At 40.2% G+C, this 13566-nt stretch overlaps 1 protein-coding gene across 1 annotated transcript in view; it reads right to left on the bottom strand.

Annotated features, from left to right (window-relative positions):
- Positions 1 to 499: 499 nt before the first annotated feature.
- EGFL6 (EGF like domain multiple 6) overlaps positions 500 to 13566 on the bottom strand; it is a 38155-nt gene continuing 25088 nt past the window's right edge. The window contains exons 9-12 of the mRNA XM_062603634.1: positions 7430 to 7510; positions 5398 to 5484; positions 3761 to 4026; positions 500 to 906 (exon numbers count right to left, since the gene is read on the bottom strand). Of these exons, the coding sequence (XP_062459618.1) occupies positions 811 to 906; positions 3761 to 4026; positions 5398 to 5484; positions 7430 to 7510 (530 nt within the window). The 3' untranslated portion in view covers positions 500 to 810. The remainder of the gene's footprint in view (positions 907 to 3760; positions 4027 to 5397; positions 5485 to 7429; positions 7511 to 13566) is intronic.

The raw sequence follows: 13566 nt of genomic DNA, 5'->3' as shown, positions 1-13566 counted from the left end.
GAGAAGATTCTGCTCACCTTCCTGCTCCTGTGGATGACAGATAGTCTCCATCCCTTTTGCTGAAGTCTGGAGGCACATGAGATGAAATTTTGTAAGTGCTAATAATGGGTCATTCTTTTTTACCTTTTTTTTTTCAGTGCCAGTTGGTTACATCATATGCTAATAATGAACATTAAATGCTTATAAAGCTATAAAGGGATCATTTCTAAATAGTGATTGCATGACTCAAAGACACTGATGGCAAACAAAGTATTTTACATACTTTATTAGTAATGAATATATTCCTCAAATACAGGACTCCTCTTAGAACTTGCTTAGCTCCCTCAAGAAGGAAATAAAGCTCTTCTCTTTCTGCTTACTTGTTACATATACTGAAAATTTGCACATTAAGCAAGAAGTTAAAATTACGTCACAAGAAGTACCAGCATCCTCTTAAATACTGCTTTATGTTCTTGTAGCGTAGAAGAGATGAAATAGAAGACTTAAGAATAGCCTTGAAGAAATCAAAGCATGTCAATTTCGTAAAAAAAGCTAGACAACACTTTAGAAACCCTGACCTTCAATGATAAAATACTGTAGTGGTACCCTCAAAGCGTGTATTAGAATAACTCCTACAAAAGTGTACTCTGCATCTTGCACATGTCAGTTTTTCTGTTTGCATTGGTGCATTAAGTTCAATGCACAGTTTTTATGTTTTTTTTTTGTTGTTGTTGTTTTTTTTTTATAAAGAACAAAATGATACAAAAATACACTACTAGTAAGGCAAATATTAAAAATAGTATTAAATCCAGTACAGTCAAATATCCATTATCAGGTATCTTCTGGGCATAGACCAGAAATTAGTATAACATTGTCCACTCCAATTTCTCCAGTTTTGCCCTTCCCACGTTCTGATTCAAAAGTGACCTGTCATAAGAAAAGAGATGTATTAATTAATGAAAATGTAGTATATCCAACCATTTAGCAATTCCTAATGTTAATTAATTATAATGCTATATCTGAGGAATGTTTTATGACAATACAGGATTAATTTTATGACTTAAATCTTGCAGTTTTTAGAATTTCCCTGCATTATTTGAACTAGATTTATAATCCTCTGCACAGGTTTACAATACCAAATGGATGCTGGTAATAAGATTACTTATTTTCATTGTACAAAAAAAAAAAAAAAAAGGCAAATTGAGTGAAATCCTGTTATAATAATGAAGTTTTATTACAGTGTGTGTTATGAGTGCACTTCATTTCTTGAAGACATTACAACTGTTCATTTTTGATCTATTTGTTAGGATTGTTAGGTTTTGGATGTATATTTGATACATATTTTTACTGTATGTACTCTAGTCCGAAGTCTTGGAAGGCAGACGCAGGAACTGTGAGAATGAAGACCCTAGGCCCATTGTAGGAGAGGATCTGGTTCAAGACCGTCTTAAGAACCTGGAAGTACACAATTCCAAGGGACCTGATGAAATCCATCCCGGGGTCCTGAACAAGCTGGAGAATGAAGTTGCTAAGCCACTGGCCATCATATTTGAAAAATCATGGCAGTCAGGTGAAGTTCAAGATGACTGGAAAAAGGGAAATATAACCCCCATTTTCAAGAAGGGGAAAACGGATGACCCGGGGAATTACAGACCAGTCGGTCTCACCTCTGTGCCTGGCAAAATCTTGGAGCAGATTCTCCTGAAAGGCATGCTAAGGCACATGAAAAACAACAAGGTGCTTGGTGACAGCCAACATGGCTTCACTAAGGGGAAATCCTGACTGACCAATTTGGTGGCCTTCTATGATGGGGCTACAGAACTGATGAACAGGGGTAGAGCAGTTGATGTCATCTACCTGGACTTGTGCAAAGCGTTCGACACTGTCCCACAAGACATCCTTGTCTCTAAATTGGAGAGACATCAATTTGATGGATGGACCACTTGGTGGATAAAGAACTGGCTGGATGGCCGCATGCAAACAGTTGTGGTCAATGGCTCAATGTCTGGCTGGAGACCAGTAACGAGTGGTGTCCGTCAGGGATAGGTGCTGGGACCGGTCTTGTTCAACATCTTTGTCGGTGACATGGACAGTGGGATTGAGTGCGCCCTCAGCAAGTTTGCCGATGACACCAAGCTGTGTGGTTCGGTTGATACCCTGGACGGAAGGAATGCCATCCAGAGGGACCTCAACACGCTTGTGAGGTGGGCTGATGCCAGCCTCATGAAGTTTAACCATGCCAAGTGCAAGGTCCTACACCTGGGTCGGAGCAATCCCAGGCACAGCTACAGGTTGGGCAGAGAAGAGATTTTAGAGCAGCCCTGAGGAGAAGGACTTGGGGGTGTTGGTCAATGAGAAAATGAACATGAGCCGGCAGCGTGCGCTTGCAGCCCAGAAGGCCAACCGTATCCTGGGCTGCATCAAAAGGAGCGTGACCAGCAGGTCGAAGGAGGTGATCCTGTCCCTCTATTCTGCTCTTGTGAGACCTCACCTGGAGTATTGTGTGCAGTTCTGGTGTCCTCAACATAAAAAGGACATGGAACTCTTGGAACAAGTCCAGAGGAGGGCCATGAAGATGATCAGGGGGCTGGAGCACCTCCTGTATGAAGATAGGCTGGGAAAATTGGGTCTGTTCAGCCTGGAGAAGAGAAGGTTGCATGAAGACCTCATAGCAGCCTTCCAGTATCTGAAGGGGGTCTACAGGGATGCTAGGGAGGGACTCTTCATTAGGGACTGTAGTGACAGGACAAGGGGTAACGGGTTAAAACTTAAACAGGGGAAGTTTAGATTGGATATAAGGAAGAAACATCTTTACTGTTAGGGTGGTGAGGCTCTGGAATGTGTTGCCCAGGGAGGTTGTGAGTGCTCCATCCCTGGCGGTGTTCAAGGCCAGGTTGGACAGAGCCTTGGGTGAGATGGTTTAGTGTGAGGTGTCTCTGCCCATGGCAGGGGGGTTGGAACTTTATGATCTTAAGGTCCTTTCCAACCCTAACTATTCTATGATTCTGATTCTATGTATACTATAGAGAAAGAATAGATTTATTTTTATGAATAGGATGCCTGGGCTTTTATTTTATAGTCTGATTCTCATTCATGTAAGGGCTTTTCTGCATCATTCCAGCAGTGCAAAGAGCCTTGGGAAGGGGTTGCATTTAGTTTATACTGACAGTATTCAATTATACAGTAAAAGCCTTTACACAGCACTGAACATGTTCAGTCACATAAATGAGAACCAGACCCTAGAATTTCAAGGAAAAAATTTGCTGATGTACTGATTGAGGCAGTTCTCAGGCATACATTAGTGGACAATGTTCCCTGTTGGCTAGTTTGTCCTGATCCTAAGGCAGCTGGCCACACTTGTTTATATATGATGTCTCCTTTTGCTATAATGGTCTCACTTAGTGTGGCGTAAGAGCATCCTCTCCTATGAAAGAGATCATTTGCATTTTTCCAGGCATGTACATATGCCTCTGTTGCATGAGATATTAAGGACAGATTTTGATTGCATGTGTTAATGTATGATCTGATGCAGGTTTTCTACAAAATGACAGGATTATTGGCATTAGTGTTCTAACCAACTGGGGTAATTCAGTTCTGAAATTGCAACCAGATAATAACCTTTTTCTCTTCTAAAATGTGTGCTCCTCTTTCCCATTTCAGATAAGCCTTTCAATTGCCAGTAATTGATGCCTATAAAACAGTTGGTGGAACACTTGAGGATTATGAAATTGAGCTGTTGTGTTGGTTGTGACAGTTGGCTTATAAATTGTGTTATACTTACACTATTGGTGGTTTCAGCCCCCTGAAATATCTCTACTTTTCCAGTTCTCCATTTTTCATCTTTTCCTTTGTTCTCCTCCCAGACAGGAGCAGGTTTCTTGTTTGCCAGGAACACTCGAAGTTTCCCCACTCTCTCACCAGCAAGCCGATAGCTGAAAATCAGGCAGTAGCTGCTCTTTGGTTTCAGGTTGGTGAGGAGAAGGTTTAGACGCCCCATATCCTTCTTGTGCCCCACAAAAGCTGGAACTGCCATGTAGTACCCATCGCCTTGTAACAAAAAAAACAACCCGTAAATGCATCTTTAATGGTCTTGTGTACATTATTAGTAAATTGAATACATATTTGCTAAGAAAATACATGGAAGCTGTGTTACTTGAATAATTTAAAATCGGTCTGGAGAAAAGCAACAGGAGGCTTACTTTGCAAGGAATAAAATTGCACTGCTGGAAGTCAGATCAATTTACAGGGGAGATGAGTTCATATTTCACTGACAATTACAGTTATTATTCCTTGCACTATCTTTTAAGGGCAAAACCATTTCAGTTTTCCAAATGCAACAGTCTGAAACATGCTGCTGTGCCTCTGTGGTCAGATCCTTTTAGTACTTGAGCTAGATAACACTCTTTCCACTGTCCTCTACAGTGATGACAAACTCATAAATGGATTTTTGTTCCACAAATCCTGGGGGCCCAATGGAATGACAGATATACACAAACGGATAAAGGGATAAAATATCTGGGCCCATAAACGAAGTCGTAACTAGCAGGTGTAAGTTTGGGAAGACAGGGTAAGGTCAGAATAAGGTCTCCCTGGAAGTTACAGTACAGAGAAGGAACTTGGGGAGAAGGAAATATATGGAGAAGGAGAGGAAGGATTAGTGAAGAAAGACTGAGATGGAAAGACTGTGAAGGAAGAGGGAGACAATGTGTGTGTAGGAACTGGAACAAGTGGCCTGTAAGATCTGCAGGATCCACTGGTCCCTACTGCAGAAGCTTTTGCAACATTGCCTGTGTCACAGGGGAAGAGACATCCTTTCAAATAAGTTTCTTCAACCACACATGTACACCTGCACAGCAGTCACACATTGTACTCCTGGAGCTCTTTCCCAGGTTTTAGCAGGCCTGCTGTCAGTATCAGGTCAGGTATCAGCTGTTATTGAATAGTTCCCTGCGTTTGGCTCCTTCTGAGGAATGCTGTCACTAGTGTGTCTTGCAGATTTTGAGATTTCCAAGCAGTTATCACAGTGCTGTCTAAGCCATGTGAGTGACTACATTGCCATATCCATCTAAATGGCGGAGTGCATTTAAATGCCCTACCAGTCTTGGAGAGACACAATGCATAACTAAGAAGGTTTCCATTGCCTTGTACCTTACAATTCTGAACAGTTACATTGTAATAATTTTTGTCATCTTTTAATTCATTTGTGTTGAAATATGTTGCTGATTACCAATTGCCACTGGATATTTCAAAGAAACAATTTCCACTCCCAGCATTCTCTGGTCCTTTTTTTCTTTTATAAAGATAACCCATTGATGGGAGAGCTAGTTCTTGATTTTGCTTTCTCCTTCGTCCCCCTTTTTTTTTGGCAGGGGTGAGCCATCAAATCTAAGCATAGCTAGAGGACAGATATTTGAATACCTTTATCTCTATCAGCAGGATTCCAGTCAAAGTCATCATCAGCATCTTGTTTCCAGTCACAGACTCCTCGACTGAAGCTACAATCAACTGAAAAAAAAAAAACCCCAAAACTGGCGATGGAGACTCAGAGATAAGAGGAGCACTGCACCGTAAGTACTGATAGAAATAATTTGCTCTTTATTAGTCTGTTTATTAATGTATAGGTCATTCTAAAATCATATACAAGCTGAGTTCAGATAGTGTTGACCTAGATGAAATTGCAGAAAAGCAAAACATTAAAATTTATGTAGTAATTCTTTCTTTAACTTACATGAGTTAAAGAAAGACAAATCTGTTTTGTCTTTTTACTGCCAATCTCACTTCTGCACATGAGTTTATATGCTGTGACTTCTGTATACTGAGTGCCTGCTGATTGCCAGGTATTGTGGGGGTTTTAGTTTTGAACTCAAGCATCATAAATGGTTTGGGATCTGCCAACTTTAGAGTTCCCCTCTATTTGTTACACTGCTGTAGCTGTAATCAGCTGAGATGCTCGAGCTCCAGCTCTATCCATTGAAAGAGAGAAGCTGGCCTCCCATGAGAGTAATCCTTTGTGTCAGCACTCGATACTCATACAATGTGGACCTGGGAATAGCCTAAATCAGTTGACCTTTAGAGTACACTGCAAAAGGGTGTCACTCAGAGCATACTACAGCCTTCATGACTATGGAAGAAAAATCTTACACACACAAAGAAAGAAACACTGTGCAATGCAACCATGACAGATCAGATTGAGAATAATGCATCAGCCATCTGAATTTCCTCAGAATGAAGCATACTTCTTGTTCTTTTAATGTGTTTTATCATGAGACACAGAGGTACAGTACATGACATTTAGAGAGTTTTAATGTATAAATCCATTGTTCCTGAAACTACTACTTTCTGAACTGGAAAAACCCCAGAATCTTACCCTAATGTCAGCCAACACATCTATCTATTTTGTTTTGTTTTCTTTAAGATTTGAAAGCATTTGTCAATATTTGGGGGGTGAAAACCAACTTGCAGTAAAAATAATCTCAGCTACAGCCAATCCCAGCATTTCAGCCCCTGCCCACTTGTCTGGTTACTCCCCAAGAGGATGCTACTGCCCTGTAAATGCATCAGATCAATACTATCTCTCAGTACTCCCTTTTGGTTTCTGTCCTTTTTCCTGTGGCTTTCATAAACCGGTCTTTATAGTCAGCTTTACGATTCGGTGCATCACAGAGAAACTATTTCCCACCAGGAGAGAGAGGAGGAGTGCCCTTTAATCTGCTTTGACCAGAACTACACTCAATCTGCTATAGTCCCCAACAGGAAGTGAAATTTTCTGTTTGAAAGTGCGTGAAGCACTTTCCGAAGGTATAGCAGAAGCTTAAGTTCCGTACATAAACTGACAGATCCTAGACCTTGTATGCTCCCCTGACTGATTTTGCAACAATTTTTTTTTAATATGAGAAAGAACAAGTCGTATCATCTTATGCTGATATTCACAGGACTCACTGATGAGTTGGGAACTGTCATAAATTCATAGCCAAGCCATTTAAAATTCAGAGTAAATATTTCTTCAGTCTTGTTCAGGTGAAACTCCTGTTGACTTCTGACAGAGGACCAGGGGAAAAACCAAGAGAATATGCCTGAAGGACTTTGGCATATTGTTGTGTTCTATGCACACTCTCCTAACATGGTTTCATTTTATAGACTATAGAAATGATTTTATTTTTTTTTGTGAATATGAAATAAATTGCAAGTGAAATTCAGTTACAAGTCAAGTTTCAATGTGAGTGAACTTCCTGGATGGCTTATAAACATTTAAAATATGTTCTGAAAAGGACACAAAACCAGCTTCTCACATTGGAACTGGCAGAGTGCTTTGGCCATATAATGTGTCTAACACACTCACCAAACCTTTTATGTCAAAGGCTTTTAACTTATTCTGGCTTGGCTAACATAGGTTGTCATGAAAACACACAATACACATGAAAATAAATACTGTAGAATAAGAATAATGTACCTTCTTGCTCTGGTCTTGACATTGGAGCTTTCCTCTGTGCAGGGAGAGGGCCAAAGGCAGTTGCTTCTTTCACCTTGGGAACTAGGGAAAACAATTTGTCAAGTGTTGAGTCATCATGAAAACAGAAAATGGAATTTTATTCCCTTCTACCAGTTGCCATGAATTATTTAAATAGCTCAATGTATGTGTTTTCCACTCCACCACCAAACTCACATTCCTAACCCCAGTTAAGATACGGAATTTTAAAACTTTGCTAAAATTGCTGTTTTCCGCAGCACTACAGCTTCTAAGACATAAGCAATGGAGCTACAAGATTCACAAGGTCATAAAACTTTGACATGACCTTTCTGAGGTGTGGTGATCTGCTTTCTTGCTATGAAACTTCAGCTAATGATCAAAGTATCTGTGAAGACAACCCAATGGTTTGACATCACTTTGCCCACAGCAGCCTCAAAAACTGTGAGAAGCTTTATAAAAGCCATGAACACTGGGGGATCAAAGGCCAGAGAACTGTATTCAGGTAAATGATAGCTGGTGCTGCTGTAACAGAAGCCCCAGGAGTTGTTTTTCTGAAGCCGTACTCTCTGCTAGGGTACATGTTCCCTAGCAGACCTGATCAGCAATGCTGTCTGCTGGGAAAGAAAGGTGCAGTGACCTTCTCACCATCCTTGCAACAGCTGGCAAGCACAGCCTGATGTTTTGATAACCAGTCCTGGTGGAAACCCCTGAGTAAGTTCTTTTGCAAAAATCATTTGACATGCCTTGTGCCAAACTGGAAGAGTTAGTACAGCAGCACAGTCATAGAATCATAGGCTCATAGAATGGTTACAGTTGGAAAGGACCTTAAGATCATCTACTTCCACCTCCCTGCCATGCACAGGGACACATTCCCCTAAACCAGGTTGTTCAAGGCACTCTCTGACCTGGCCTTGAATACTTCCAAGGGATGGGTCAGCCACAGTTTCTCTGATCAGCCTGTTCCACTGCCTCACCACTCTCACAGTAAAGAGTTTCTTCCTTATGTCTAACCTTAATCTTCCCTGTTTAAGTTTGAATCCATTACCCCTTGTCCTGTCACTAGGACAATGAATGTTAGGTTTATTCTCTAAGATACTAGCCTAAAGTAGGTAGTTACTCAAGAAGTACAATTTTTCAGCAGCAGCCTCAGAGACTAAGGCAAAACCTCTCCTGTCTGAAGAGCTACAAAGAAGTTTGCAAACTCTTACTTACTCTAAGTAATACTCTAAAATACCCTAAATGATTTTAAAGTTCTGTGATTAGACTTCTTTTGTACTATTTTAGGTGATTAATAGAAAAGTGCATTCACTAAAAAAGAAAAATAATTAGTCTCAAGTTCTTTGTGCAGAGCTTGTGTAAGTGACTAATCACACAAGAGATAAGGGGAAGATAGCTTTCACTGCTTTTACTTGCAGAGGATTCGATGATATATAGGTACACACCTACAAAAACAGGAGCCTAAATGTACCATTTTAGCAAATGAGTGAGGATTACTGCTTACAGAAAGTATTAGTGGAAATGGAAAGCCTGACAGACTGAAGTTTACTTTTCAGCCACACCACATGGGCAGCAACGTTAAGAAAACCTCAGACTTCCTCAACAGTGCCAGATGAGAGAAGATATGGAAATGGAAATTACTATTCCCTACTCAGCATTGTATCATACAAACTATTAGAAAGTCATAAATGCCAAATATTTTGAAAGTCATTACTTTCACATGCATGCACATTTCTTCAGAGGGGAGTTTGTTCCCATGAGTTCCACTGAGCTTGGACTTTCTATCGACATACGTTACAGTTGTAACCACATACTCAATTTTAAGAATACACTTACAACTCAATCCAGAGACTCCTAGCACCGTAAAGACTTAATCTTTATTCTCCTTTAAAACTCACAAAAAATTTCTCCATGTTGCACCAGAGAAAACACACACTAAAGAAGAGGCCCTGAAGGCACTTCCAGAGGTGCTGAATTGAGCAAAGAAGGGAGACTAATGCAGTCTTACAAGCTTTCTGATGAATTGCCAGGAGCGTGTCCTTTCTTGTTGCTCTTGCAGCCTTCCTCTCACCCAGATCATTGCTTGAAACACCTGGATAATATTCTTACTTAAGGCAAGGATTAATATCTCTTTCTCCAAATTAATACATGTCTACGTACACACATTGAGGAACAGGCATATAGAGATTAGGCGTATAGAGATTATTAAATTTACTGTCACGCCATAGCATTGGCCTCACACTTAAAGAGGCCCAGGCTGTGAAAATCCTTGCCAAAATGAAGACAGCTATTAAAATATGATCAGTTCAGGAAAGAGTAGAGCGATTTAGCTAAGGAGAACAGCTGTCAGAATGATTTATTTACTGAGTTATTGAATTACACTTGAATTCACTTGAAGGATATACATGCAGGTGTAGCTGTGTGCTGCAGATGCTTCATGTGAAGAACTGTCATGCACAGAAAAAACCAAATCTTGTATCCAAATCTATTTTTGTTTTCCAAGTCAGGCATTATACTCACATTCTCCACTTACTAGAAGATACCAGCTCATGTTATAAGAAATTGAAGCTTCAGGTTACAGAAAGATTTCCAATAAACCTTCTTTGAATGTGCCTACATTTTACATCAGACCATCACTGGACATAACTAAGATCTGAAGTTTACCCCTCCTAAGTAGTAAGCAGAAGTTGGGATTACTCTTTTCAGCTCTTCTGCTTGCAGAAAGGGAGGCCTTGTCTCATGTTCTCTAAGGACAGACTGACCAAGAAAAGCTCACATATGTCCATTTTAGGCACAGCACAGTCTACCCTTCTTTTTGTACTGCGGGTGCCCACCCACCTAATTGTCTGCAGCACTTAGCTACTATATAATCTCTACATATAAAATCCTTCATATCATGGTGCCACACATTCTTAACTGCTAAGGTCAGCATGTTGCTCTTATGAGGTAAGATGGTTTGATATTAAATAAACAGGAATTAGTGGCAGAGAGAACTAATGTCCAGGTCTTCAGAGGTACCTATGTAACTAGCTACCAACGATTTCCATAGGATTTGTGTCTATGGATGTCTGTGGTGATCTGAGCATACGTAACTTGGGGATGTTCTGGTCCTGAGAGCAGCCACCTTGTTGCTGACACAGGTTCTTGCAATAGGAAGAAATTCAGAGTTACTGTCTGTGAGATATATCTGAGCATTACCCTTGTTCTGAGGAGGAGGAATTTCTTTAAACCATGTTAGATGTAGTTTGTCAGCTGGAAGGTGTCCCTGCCTGTGGCAGGGGAGTTGGAACTAGAGGATCTTTAAAGTCCCTTACAACCCAAACCCTTCTGTGATCCTATGAACTGTATTATGTATCAGGATCTGCAGCAAGGAAAGAGACTTTATGCAAAACTAGAGCAGTCCCAGCCAGTTCTATCAGGCTAAAAGTACTTCCCTAAAAAATAACAGGACTCACACAAACCCACTCTGAAACAACTGAGAATGCCTGCAATCATGGAAATGCTTCTTAGCAATAATCTCAGGAAATGAGAAAGTAGTGATGAAAAAAAGCACTTTGATATTGTTCTAGTATAAGTAAGTGTGCCTAAATAGAGTGCCATGAAGGGGGTTTAGAAACAAATTTATACATAAAACTAGAATTCCACTTTAAAAACACCAGGCTTACCAGGAAGTGCTGTGGATAATGAAATAGATGAGATTTGAGAGCTATCTGAGCATCATAGAATAGTTAGGGTTGGAAAGGACCTTAAGATCATCTAGTTCCAAACCCTCTGCCATGGGCAGGGGCACCTCACACTAAACTATGTCACCCAAGGCTCTGTCCAACCTGGCCTTGAACACTGCCAGGGATGGAGCATTCACAACTTCCCTGGGCAACCCATTCCAGTGCCTCACCACCCTCACAGTAAACTTCCTTCTTATATCCAAACTTCCCCTGTTTAAGTTTGAACCCATTACCCCTTGTTCTATCACTACAAACACTATCTTCTATCTATCTCTCTGTGTGAGGACTTTTAGATATCAAAGAAAGGTAACAGACTGCCACTAAAAGATATCACAAACAGCTAGTGAGGTTCAAGCATATCCTTTGGTAGAGTGCACAGCAGTGCACTATTAGTGTGTGTATAATTAGCATTAGTGTACTAATACTGAGTGTAGCCCTCACTAGATGATCAGATGGACTGGAACATCAGTTCCACAGGAGTGGAGGCAGACACCAATTCACTCTGCCTGTCAAACAGGTCTGTTAGCACTGCTCTACCAGTTGCACCAACTCTGGCTATATCACTTCTTGTTTGGAGCTGTCTTGCACTGGGCTTGCTTGGGGCATAACTGGAATTAGCTCAGGTCTGCCTGAAAAGTACCATGTAGATAGACCCTCAAGTCAGTCTAGAAGTCAATTAAGGGCCAATGAGATCATGAAAGCAATAGGAAGCTTCAGGAGCATATCTGGAAAAGCACTCCAGAAGCTCACTAGAATAGGTCTGTGGAGCGCTGTTTTATGGGCACCCTTCAGAACAGTACAAAAGCACTGGTAAGCGACTGGTAAGTGACTGTAGTGCTAAAGGAACTTACTGAAAACGCTGATAGATTTTCCTTACCGAAAATACTAACATATTTTCCATTATGTGCACTTGGTTTCACCTCTTTGCTTTGGAACTGCTGTATATAAAATTACTTGTAGTGCATGTGGAAATGACACTTCTGTCTGAAAAAAATATGGCTTCATTTGCAGCGGGAAGTAATTTGCCATTTGTCTGAATTAATGCATGTGTTATCCTTAAAGCTTTAATGCTTTTTTTTTTCCCCCTCTGTTAGTGGGACTTTATTTTTTATACATCACCTGTGGCATCACATTTAGCTCTTTGTGATGCAGCTATACTGGAAGAATGGATATATAGCAGCATATCTAATATATATATATATATCAGAATATACATAATGGCTAGATAAGCACCCATGCATTTAAGTGTACTAATTGTGGGCAACTCTTATTTCTTGTTATGGCTATTTGATTTTTCTCTCCCTTGGAAGAAGTCTATGCCTGGTTTTGCCTAGGTAGTCTTGTTAGTCAAAACAAAATAAAACACAAAATTTGGGAAAAGTAACTCACTGTTTGTAATTCTAACACGTCGAATTCTAAGGTGCTGGAAACTGCAGCATGTGGGAACTCTCACAAAAATGGCACTTGCTGTCTTTCTAACATTGCTTTCTTGTGTTCAAAGTCCATAAATAAAAAAACCTAGCTCAAACCAAAACAAAACCCAGAAAACCAGAATAGGTATTGTAAAAATGTCAAGCAGAATATAAGAGGTAGTAAGACAAAGACTAGGTTCCTATATACACAGTATATCGCTATACTGACCTCAAAGAAATATGCCACATCTCTGCTATCACATTCTCCTCTGAAAGAATTACATTTGCCAGATGTCTGGCATCTTTTGAGCATTTTATCTACAGCTGTGGACTGAGCTCTGAGCATTATTCACTCACACAGAGATCTGTTTATCAGAAAAGAGCAAGATTAAGAGCAAACATCCTGATTAACTGAGAGACTGCTCTTTTTCAGAACGAAGAGCCTAGAACCCATAAGGGTAACAGTTCACTTTTAGTATTGCCAAATAAACCAGAAAACCAAAACCTCTTCATAATTTTGGCGCTATCAAAGGAAGGGGCTTTGTAATTAACCTAGCTGGCTACATGATACTACAGAGTGTTTTAAGAATGATATGAGTTTCACAAACTGATAAAGTACAGAATATGGAATTTACTTGCAGTTGCCAATATCGGTCTGGATTATGAATGGTACATGAAAAGCACTGGAATGTTAGAAAAATGACAGAATTGAGGTCGTGCACATTAAGTTCACCTCCAGTTTGAGTATAGCATCTGTACAGTCATTGTTTCTATAACCAAGTGCCTTGGTCCAACTATTCTATGTACAGAAAGAATATTTCTAACACAGTGAGGATTTTTCCAGTACTTTGGTTTCCTCTCATTTTCTATACATCTGCGATTTTTGCAATCAATAGGACAGAACTAAACTGCACCTTTCACAGCAGGACAGGTCCTGACTTCACACTGAACAAGGTAAGGATCCCATAGAAAATAGTCATTCAAA

The sequence above is a fragment of the Pezoporus occidentalis genome, unplaced genomic scaffold (assembly GCF_034315485.1).
Source record: "Pezoporus occidentalis ecotype Australia unplaced genomic scaffold, CSIRO_AGI_Poc_V1 ctg81, whole genome shotgun sequence".
NCBI lineage: Eukaryota > Metazoa > Chordata > Aves > Psittaciformes > Psittacidae > Pezoporus > Pezoporus occidentalis.
The sequence above is the reverse complement of the archived record's forward strand: the minus strand, read 5'-3'. Positions and strand labels throughout refer to the sequence as shown.